This window comes from Corvus kubaryi, unplaced genomic scaffold, assembly GCF_017639235.1.
Source record: "Corvus kubaryi isolate FWS band 111438036 unplaced genomic scaffold, C.kubaryi_AGA036_p1.0 135, whole genome shotgun sequence".
Taxonomy (NCBI): Eukaryota; Metazoa; Chordata; class Aves; order Passeriformes; family Corvidae; genus Corvus; species Corvus kubaryi.
In genome coordinates, this window is record NW_024580669.1 from 472,551 (window position 1) to 482,912 (window position 10,362).

The window sequence follows — 10,362 nt, forward strand, 5'->3', positions numbered from 1 at the left end:
ACAGGGCATCGAGCAGAGCAACCCCAGATCAGAAAGGAGCTCCCAAATCTTCCAACTGCACATTCCCAGAGCTCCAGTCCCACAGAGCTCCTGGAAGTTGCACAGGGCATTGAGCAGAGCAATTCCAGATGGGAACTGGAGCTCCTAAATCTTCCAGATCCACCAAGCTCCTACCAATGCCCAGGGCAACAAGCAGAGCAATCTCAGATCAGAAAGGAGCTCCAAAATCTTCCAGCTGCACATTCCCAGTGCTCCAGCTCCACAGAGCTCCTGCCAGTGCATGGCATCAAGCAGAGCAATTCCAGATGGGAACTGGAGCTCCCAAACCTTCCAGCTGCATATTCCCAATGCTAGAGCCCCACAGAGCTCCTGGAAGTTCCACAGGGCATTGAACAGAGCAATCCCAGATCAGAAGCGAGCTCCCAAACATTCCAACTGCTCATTCCCAGTCCCACAGAGCTCCTGCCAACGCACAGGGCATCGAGCAGAGCAATCCCAGATCAGAAAGGAGCTCCCAAACATTCCAACTGCTCATTCCCAGTGCTCCAGCTCCACAGAGCTCCTGCCAATGCAGAGGGAACTGAGCAGCCCTCTCTAGAGTCCCGTGACTACTGTAAAATACACCCTGCAAGAGAGCAGTTTTGGGATTTTAAACCCACTCATCACCTTTCCCACAAAGTGGCACAATTTGTACTCACATCAGTGATCCTGCACAGAGCTCGGATGGCCGGGCCTCGATAGACATCCTCCTTCCCTGTCATGTCTTTGGTCAAACTGAAACCATCAAAAACATCCTGTTAACACTTCCTTAATATCCCCATGTCTCACTCTTTTTGTGATATTCATTTCATTTAGATATTAACTGCTAAGCTCTAGTTCTGGCTAGGGACAACTTCTTAATACTCAGCTTGAGAGTTATTAACATCAAAATCTGGGGAAATACAGAACTATAAAATGCACAGTCCACTGTATTGCTTTGCCATGGGCCTGGTTTGTTCAGCTCAACCATTCTCTTTCTGTTTGTTCTACACAAAATTTTGATTTAGAAATAGTGAACAAAGCTCAGTTTGGTTTATTTTATGTATTTCTAAAGCTGTTCAGCAATCAGTGCTGTTGGCACACACCACAGATCCAATTTTTGCTCTTGCAACAGCTGCAATGTCTATTTTTGAAGTCAAAAAATTTGAGAATTCAGCTGGGAAAACGAACTGGGCTTTGCTCTGCTTTTCTTCAATTGCTCTGACAGCAAAGTCACAGCCTAAGCTCCGACAAGTCCGTGGAGCAGCAAGAATGTTTAAAAAACAACCCCAAACACAAGAAAACAAAGTGACAACCAGCTGATACACTGAATTCTCCTGCTTTTTTAGCAAAGTATAATATCAGAGTGGGAACAAAATAACATTTCAGGGAGTGGCACATACTCTGTATCACAGAACTGCTGTATCTTTACAAAACCTCAACACTGTAGCAGCCAAAACAAACCCAGGGAGATGCAGCCCCTTTTCCAGAGCTCCGATCCCAGGCTCTGGAGGGTGTCCCACCTGCTCGTGACAATGATGACATCCTCAGAGATATTGGCCATCTCTTTGATTGTGAGGTAACACATCCTTCTGAGGGTTTGCTGTGGAAATGCGGCGCAGAGAAAGATTAAACTCAATGGCAGTTAGAAGTTTTAAAAGATAAATAAACATAAAAATTAAATATTTCAGTTTAAAAGATGAATAAGCTTTTAAATAGAAGATAATTCTTTTCAATTCAAAGTTATAAATGTAAAACTACATTTGATAACTGGATAAGTGCCAAACTCCTTGATCTCAAACAAATCAGAAGAGTAAGACATAAATATTTTGTAAACTGGTAAGAACTAATACAAAAATCCACGTTAATTATCAAAGAAGTGATGCATCGCATCTGTACTCAGAAGCCTCACAACTACCAGTTAAAAACTGTAAAAATAACTTTGTTACTGTAAAAGAAAAATAGAAACACCCAGGGAGTGTTGACACTAAGTCTTTGCAAACAATTGACATTTGTATTTTAAAAACCCCTCTCTAAAATGTGGATATGAGAAGCATTCCAGACACTCTGTACTTCCACAAATTTTGTTTCATCTTTAAACAGCTTCCATGGACAAATCTCTAACAAACAAACCATTTTTAACCAAAATTAATGAGCCCCATCACATGAAACACACTGCTCTGAGTTCTTGTACTCTGCAGAAGAGATCACAGAACGACTTTACCTTCTGCTGAGCCCAAAGTTGAACTCCAAAATTCAATTCCCAAACCATTCTATGATTTTTAGGGTGTTCTCACCCCTTGCCTCGATGAGATCAATGAACAGAAGTTGTTCTAGGGAACAGCAGCCTTTGATCTGCAGGCAACTTTTAAATTCTATTTTGAGTCAAGCAGATGGTGATGATTTGTAAGTGGAAGCAACAATCATCAAGTGACACTGATTTGTAAATTCAGCCTTTGTCATTATCCCCATTTTTATACCAGTAATTAACTCAGAACCCACCTCCATCCCCAAACCAACCCACAGAAGTAACCACACGTTATTATTCAGTCATTTGTTTCCAAACCAGGAATTGCCTCCAGAGCTCCTCCTGTGAAGTGTTTGCCTCCCACATCCCAAGATCCAAGTGTTTGGCAGTTCCTGCAGGCCCAGACAAAGGCAGGGAGAGGCAAAACACCAGGTACTTACATCGTTAGACTGGAACAATCTGGTCATGGCAAAAAAAGCTTCCGTGGCTTCCGTGGTTCCAAAGTGTTCACCCTGGAATTAGCAGAGAGGAAAAGCAGTCATTATTCAGCTCCCTTTTCTAATGCCCTCCCACACACCAGGAATCTTTTCTTGGAGACTTTCTCGTGTTAGAAACCATCCCTTCCTCACTTTCCTTCCCACAGAATCCACAATTGCCTCCACTCTAAATGCCCTCCACAGGGATGGAATCGTTTCCCAAGGAGTTTTCCCTGTGACAGGAAGAGGTGGGAAACTTCTTTCCCACTAAAAGCTCTCAGGAATATTCATTCTGGATAGAGAGAAATCCTACCAGTTACCTGGTTCAGCAGGTACAGGATCTTGGTAAGGATGTGAAGGCATCTTCGTGGGTTTATAGGGGTCTCATTGAACAGCCGTGCCTGGAAATGAAACATAAATTCTGCTTTTATATAACCCAGCAATAATTATTTCTCTTTCAACATCGAAATTAAACAAATTTGTTTCCAGCCAAGCAGCTTGTCATTTTTATTTGTACTAAATATGTGTCCCAGAGAATGTGGTCTTGCATCTGTAGTTTGCAGCAATCTGAACAAAGCACAAACAACTCAATTTGCCATCTGGAACTGGCAAAAATACCTCAAAATACAACATTTTTTCTTCAGGAAGAGCCCCCTGAGATGCCACATGTCCGTATGGAAGACAGAAGCCATGTGTCATCTAATTACCCTAAAAAAAAACCCCCCATTAGCTGTAGATAAAGCTAATTTATTTGCACTCTCTCTGAGATTTTTAATTACTTATATGAATTTAGCCATTCACGTTTCCCCACAATCATTCTGCCACACTTCCCGAAGGAAAAAATAAATAACTGAACAGCATTATCCTGTGATAATTCCTACCTCCTGAAGCACAGCACTCTTCTCCAGATGCTGGAAAGGATTGGAGCCACTACCTGAGGAAGAAGAGACATCTCAGTTGAGGAAATGAATTTCTCACAAACCCCAACAGATCTGAACATGCAGGAAGAGCCCCAAAACTTTACCGAACCACCTCAAAACAGTGACATTCCTCTTTGGAAAACTGATGTTGGCCATCAACAGCTTTGAATCCACTTTCTTAAGGGGTATATTCACAATTATAGAAAGAATGAAGGAAAAAAAAAAAAAGGAGAGGAAGAAGAAAATCGTTTGCTATTTAATTTGCCTTCACATAAAACTACTTCCATTTTCTACTTTCCTAATCCACTTATTTTTATTCCTTCAGGCACCAAAAGCACTGAAGGCATCAACACAAGAGCTGCTGATCAGGACCTGAAACAGCACTGAAACCACCTCTCAGACATGTAAATCCCTCCACAGCCTCACTTCCACTTCTGATCCTCTCCCCCCAGGCAGGAACTTCTCATTTGCAGGTCATTTATTCCTCAGGTCTCACATCCCAAGCAGAAGGAAACCGAGAATGAAACAGAACTCAACCCTGGCTGGGCACATTTGGAGCTCAGAGCAGCAGCACAGAAAATTCAAAGCAGCATCAGTTACTGTAGGGAACACAGACTTAACTTCCACACGTTTGGAAGGGACTTTCCAGGGACGCCTTCCACAATCCCAGGTTGCTCCAAGCCCTGTCCAGCCTGGCCTTGGACACTTCCAGGGATCCAGGGGCAGCCACAGCTTCTCTTGACAACAAGACCTGACCCCCTTGGGTGCTGCTGAGCACAGGGAGATGGGGCCAGAGGCTGCCTAAACTCCCTGTTGTGAGTTCCAGATGTGCAGACAGAGAAGATCTGGAAAGGCTTCTCTGAAGCCTTTTGGATTTTGCTTTGTGTAGCAAAACGACTAAGAAAATAGTTCATTTTCTTGACATGTTTCACAACACTGTCCAGGTAGTGATATAAATATAAATACATGCAATCAATGCTCTCTTCTTCTTTGAGGGAAGAAACATCTGCACTGGGCAGAGACAGGGATAAAATCCTCTCCAGAAACCAGCTGTGCAAAGAGGGAGAGCAAACAGCCTCCAGTTCCTTTGGGTTTGTCACCAGAGGAGAGAAATACTTTGACAGTCAGTTCTTACAGCTGAAGCACAAATACCCTGGAGCTGTGAGAGATGGGAGATCACAGAACCATGGAATGGGTTGGGTTGGAAGGGAATTTAATGTTCACTTCCACCTCCTGTCATGAGCAGGGACACTTCCCATAGACCAGGTTGCTCCAGCCTGGCCTTGGGCACTGCCAGGGATCCAGGGCCAGCCACAGCTTCTCTGGACACCCTGTGCCAGGGCCTCCCCACCTCAGCACCTCCCTCAGCTCAGCATCCCCTCAGCTCCCTCATCCCCACCCCCGTTCACCTCAGCACCCCGGTCACCACAACCCTCGCTGTCACCCCAGCACCCCTCAGCCCGCTCCTCACCCCAGCTCCCTTCCTCTCAGCCCCAGCCCCCCCGTACCGCACTCCTCGTCCTTCTTATCGAACTTCTTGATCATGGCGGCCCCGCTCCCGCTCCCTCCGAGCGCCGCCGCCTCAGCAGCCCCGCCGGAAGCCCCGCCCCCGCCTCGCGCTCTGCCACCTGATTGGGCTGCGGCGCTGTCAATCAACATCGGCGCCTTCCGCCTGCCCAAGCCAGGCCCCCACCCGCGAGCTGAAGGGGCGGGGCCAGAGTGAGGGCGCGTCTTAAAGGAGCCGCGTCGTTATTTCGTGAGGGGGAGTGAGGCTTCGCTGACCGACGGAGAGACAAATAAATAAATAAAGGGACCATCTGAACTTCAGGCGGAAAAACGGGAACTCATGTGGAATTCACAGGACAATCCAAGTCTCTGAGAGCCTTGGCAAAAGCCCAGGTAAGTCACAAGTAACTCCTATGTAACTCATATGTAACTCATTTAACTCCCATGACAAACCAACCATTGAGCCCCTTGGCAAAAAACTGTGTGATTCCCATGTAACTCACAAGTAACTCTCACATAACTCTCAAGACAAACCAACCGTTTGAGCCCCTTGGCAAAAAAAAGGATTCCCATTAATCTCCCCTGTAACTCCCATGTAACTCATGCGCAACTCACAAGGAACTCACATGTAAATCCCAAGTAATTCCCATGTAATTCCCGTGTAACTCGTGTGTAATCACACGTAACTCACATGTAACTCTCATAACAAACCAACCATTTGAGCACTTTGGCAAAAAAATGGCCTCAAGTTGTGCCAGGCAAGGTTTAGGTTGGATATTGGGAAAATTCCTTCATGGAAAGGGGTGTCCAGCTCTGGCACAGCCGCCCAGGCAGGGGTGGAGCCCCTATTCCCGGAGGGATTTCAAAGCCATGTGGATGTGGCACTTGGGGACACGGCTCAGCGGTGGCCTTGGCAGCACTGGGAATGCCGGGACTGGACAAGTTTTCCCTAAAATATGAGGAATTGGGATCAAGAGAGAGGTTGCTGCTTCCGAGTGGGAATAACTTTGTGGAGCTGGAATGCCGATCCATAGGAGCAGGTTTGCCCGCGGAAGAACTGGTGCTGCCTTCACTCAGCAGGCTGGGGAGGCTGGAATTCTCCTTTTCATCCTGCAAGGAAAATAATTTCATGCTTTGCACCTCTGGGAATAAAAGGAAACCAGGCAATTCCTTAGGAAACGTGGTAATCCAAGGCTATATTCTGTTAAATCCAGCAGCAGTGACCTTGGAGAGGCTGGAGCACGAAGCCATGAGCCCATTTTTAAGGAACTTTCTTTGCAAAGATGGATTTTTCATGGTATTTTAGGAATGTGATGATAAAAACTGTTTAATTCCATCCCATATTCCCGACTTCTCCTGTTGTAACACAATCTCCTGACCTTCACGTGGGATTTTTCCACAATCCAGGGAGTTGTGAAAACAGGTTTTTAAACTTAATCCTGGTTTTTCCTTGTGCTGCTGAGCCAGACTTAACAGCCCAGACAATAATTTTGGGCAGGACACAAAGAGCCAAGTGACCTTTCCTGTCACGTCCAGCTCAAGTGGGAACACATCCAGCTCCCGACACAATTACTTCTTCCTGAAGAATCCCCTAGGGGATAAATTAAGATAAACTGACTGGTTTCCAGTTCAAAAAACAAATAGACTGGAGTGATGAGTGAGTGCATTCAGTGCCTTTTCCTTTTGAACTGAGAAAAAAAATCAACCTATGAAAACATCGTGGGAGTCACGGGATCACTTCAAGCCTCTGCTTTCCCTTCCTCATTCCTTATCTTCAGTATCTTTGGTGTCTCCAGTCTGGAGAACTGTTTCCCATTCCACTGGGAAACTGGGCAAGAAGATTGGCAGAGCTGCAAAATGACGGCCAAGAATCTCAAATATGATTTTACGGAATGACCTGAGGGATTTAGAAACTTCCATCCCGAAGCTGCAACACGTTACCTGTGCTTTTCCAAGTGGGAACTGTTTGCTGCGTTCCAAACCCGAGTGACAGAGGAATTCAGAGCAAACTGGGGTTTTTTTTCCATTGGAAAATTTGAATTGATTTGTCCGACTTCCCTGATATCACCCTTGTTTTCGTGGAATTGTGGATTTGTGCTTTCTGTGGATAAAAATTCCAGTGGTTTTCGCTTGGATCAGAGGGTTGTAAGGAAAGGGTTTTGTTTTACTCTTCTGAACACCACCAACAGATGGGTTTCTGAAACAAGGGGGGTACAGGAGGGTTTATTTCCTAAAAGAAACTAAGAGGTGTGTTAAAATATCTAATATCTAATATCTAGTATATAACATAAAATATATAATATATAATATAAAATATATAATATAATATATAATATATAATATAAAATATATAATATATAATATATAATATATAACGTAATATGTAATATATAATGTATAATATATAGTATATAAAACATAATATATAATACATAATATATAACATTTTAATACATTATATATTATAGATTATATTTTATAATTTTTAGGTTATATGTTACATAATATATATTACTTCATATTTTATATGATATACCAAATCATGTACTGTTTTATGTATTATTATTGTACATATTATATGTGTTATATGTTACATATGATATATAACACATATAGCATATATTATTATTTATAATATGTATTATATATTACAATATATTCTACTACATAATGTTATGTTGATATTGTTTCATTTATTATACATTATATTTTGTGGTACATTATTATATATATTAAATATCCTATATATTTTGTACTATGTATATAACTTATATTACATGTTGCAATGTGTCATATATCTAAGTACAATATATTTAATATAATATAATTAATATAATATTATGTTTAGTAGACTGCATAGTATATTATAGATGATATTTTAATGTATATATTGTTATTAAATATATTATATATTACACATTATATATTATATGTTATATTTATTATATATATTTCTATTTTGCATATGTTATATGCATTATATTCTATAATATTACATTATATCATGTTTAATAAACTGCATAATATTTTATATAATATATTAAAATATATTAATTAATTTTATGAAATATTCTATAAATATAATACAAATTAATAATATTTTATATAAATACAAATAGTATGTATATAATATCCATTTTTATGTATTATGTGTATTACATAAAATTATATTTTTTATATCTATGGGATATTATTTATTATATTTTATCATATATTATTATAAATTATATAACATAAAGTATATTATGGGAGGGAAAGGAAGAACAAAGCACCTGAAATACATCTGTTTAAATAATTAATAGTAATAACAATAGCAATATTATTAATATATTATATTAATCATATTTAATTAATCTAATATATAAATATATATTAATATTTAAGAGAAAAAGGATTCAAGAGCTTCCCTCTTTATGGAGAAACATCCAGTTCAGGATCACAGCATGTCTTGATTCTCATCCTAAAATCCCACTGCTGCACAGTGCTGATATTGGTCCTTTCCTGGAGCTTACTGTGGCTCCAGCAGCAAAATCCCTTTTTATGATTTTAATTAAAAATGTTATTTAATTATTTTAAATATTTTAAATATTTTTAATATTTTAATATTTGTTTACTTTAAACGTTTTTATTTCTTGGCATTAATTCATTGAACAATTAAACGCATCTCTTAAAACACAAGTTACTCCTCACGAGTCATTCTCCTGGTAAAGAAAGGAGAAATTGGAGATTCTTCCCTTTCAATGACATCCAGTGGTTTAAGAAAACAGGGAATGTGGAATATGTGGAACATATGTGGAACACCACATAAATCCCTATATTTTTTCCAGGTTGGACAGAACCTGGTCTGGTTGGATCAAGATGATCTTCAAGGTCCTTCCAAAGCATTCCATGAATTTTTGAGCCTGGATGAGGGAGGAAATCGTTGTGGAAATCTGGTGTGGAGCAACTCTCAGAGCTGCAGAGGTGTGGTTTTAACCCTTGGGTAGGAAAAGAACTAGAAAAATTATAAATATCAGCAAAAAAAGATGAATTGCTCCAAAATTTAGTATTTTTGGGGGTCTTTTTGTCTCTATAAATCCCATGGGACTTGTGCAAGAGTTTTATCCATTGAAAAGAACCCCCAGTCCTCCATCTTATTAAAAACTTAAAAAAATCAGGGATAGGGATAAAAACTTAGGAATTAAAAACTGAAAGAATTAGAAATTAAAAGCTAAAGAATTAGGAATTAAAAGCTAAAAAAATAGGAATTAGAAGCTAAAAAATTATGAATTAAAAGCTAAAAAAATTAGGAAAATTAGGCCTGAGACTCCTTCACCCTGACAAATAACTTTTTCCTACCACATAAATTGTCCCAACATGATTTTTCCAGAGTTTTTCACTCCCTGGCTCAGATTTTAATCCATCCTGACTGTTTCTACTGTAATCACATCTGTGTGGAATTAACCCCAGAAGAATTTACTGCTCTTTTTAATTGTATTTAATTTATAATCAATAGTGGCGTGGTTATTTTTATCCAGATATTTTAAATGGCCCTTGGCTTCAAACAAGACTTTTCCTGCCAAATAATTTAATCCACTCTGGAACTATTCTGTTTACCAAATCCTTCTCATTCCTTGTCCAGACTTTTGTCCTCTGCCCAGTTTAATTCTCAATTTGATTAATTAATGGAATTTGCTACTTCAAGTAAATGTCTCAGCTCCAAATATTCCATTATTTGGGGCGTGGAAGGTCTTAATTCCATCCTCTTGGGATAATTCCAGGTGTTAAAGCTCCAGGGATGTGGTTGAGGTGTTGTCCAAACCCTTTCCTCACAGTGTTCTCCATCTCCCCACCTCTTTCCAGCTGCCCTTGGATCCCCATCCCAAAATCTGGGATGCCTTTATTCCTGAGGAAGGATCCACTTCACAGTTGTGTTTTCCTGGGTTTTATGCAAAGAAAGAGGTTTTTTTGGGTGTATTTACAGGAGCAATAATAAGAATTAATAAGAAGATTAAAATAATAATAATAATATTAAAATAAAATAATATAATAATCCTTCCCCCTTAAAGATGAATCTATTTTAATAACAAATTATTATTATTATTATTATTAACTTTTTATTAATTCTTATTATTGGGATTGTCAATACCTATTTATAAATAATAATAATAATAATAATAATAATAATAATCCTTTGCCCTTAAAGATGAATTTA

General features: G+C 39.7%; 1 protein-coding gene across 3 annotated transcripts in view; it reads right to left on the reverse strand.

Annotated features, from left to right (window-relative positions):
• COPG2 (COPI coat complex subunit gamma 2) overlaps nucleotides 1-5,275 on the reverse strand; it is an 18,461-nt gene extending 13,186 nt beyond the window's left edge. For 2 of the 3 annotated variants that reach the window (XM_042051739.1, XM_042051745.1), the window contains exons 1-6: nucleotides 5,171-5,275; nucleotides 3,624-3,676; nucleotides 3,063-3,143; nucleotides 2,707-2,778; nucleotides 1,542-1,621; nucleotides 699-774 (exon numbers count right to left, since the gene is read on the reverse strand). In XM_042051739.1, coding sequence (XP_041907673.1) covers nucleotides 699-774; nucleotides 1,542-1,621; nucleotides 2,707-2,778; nucleotides 3,063-3,143; nucleotides 3,624-3,676; nucleotides 5,171-5,207 — 399 coding nt within the window. In that variant the 5' untranslated portion in view covers nucleotides 5,208-5,275. Of the gene's footprint in view, nucleotides 1-698; nucleotides 775-1,541; nucleotides 1,622-2,706; nucleotides 2,779-3,062; nucleotides 3,164-3,623; nucleotides 3,677-5,170 lie in introns of all 3 variants that reach the window. The other variant, XM_042051753.1, reaches the window with a different exon arrangement.
• Between the last annotated feature and the right edge of the window lie 5,087 nt (nucleotides 5,276-10,362).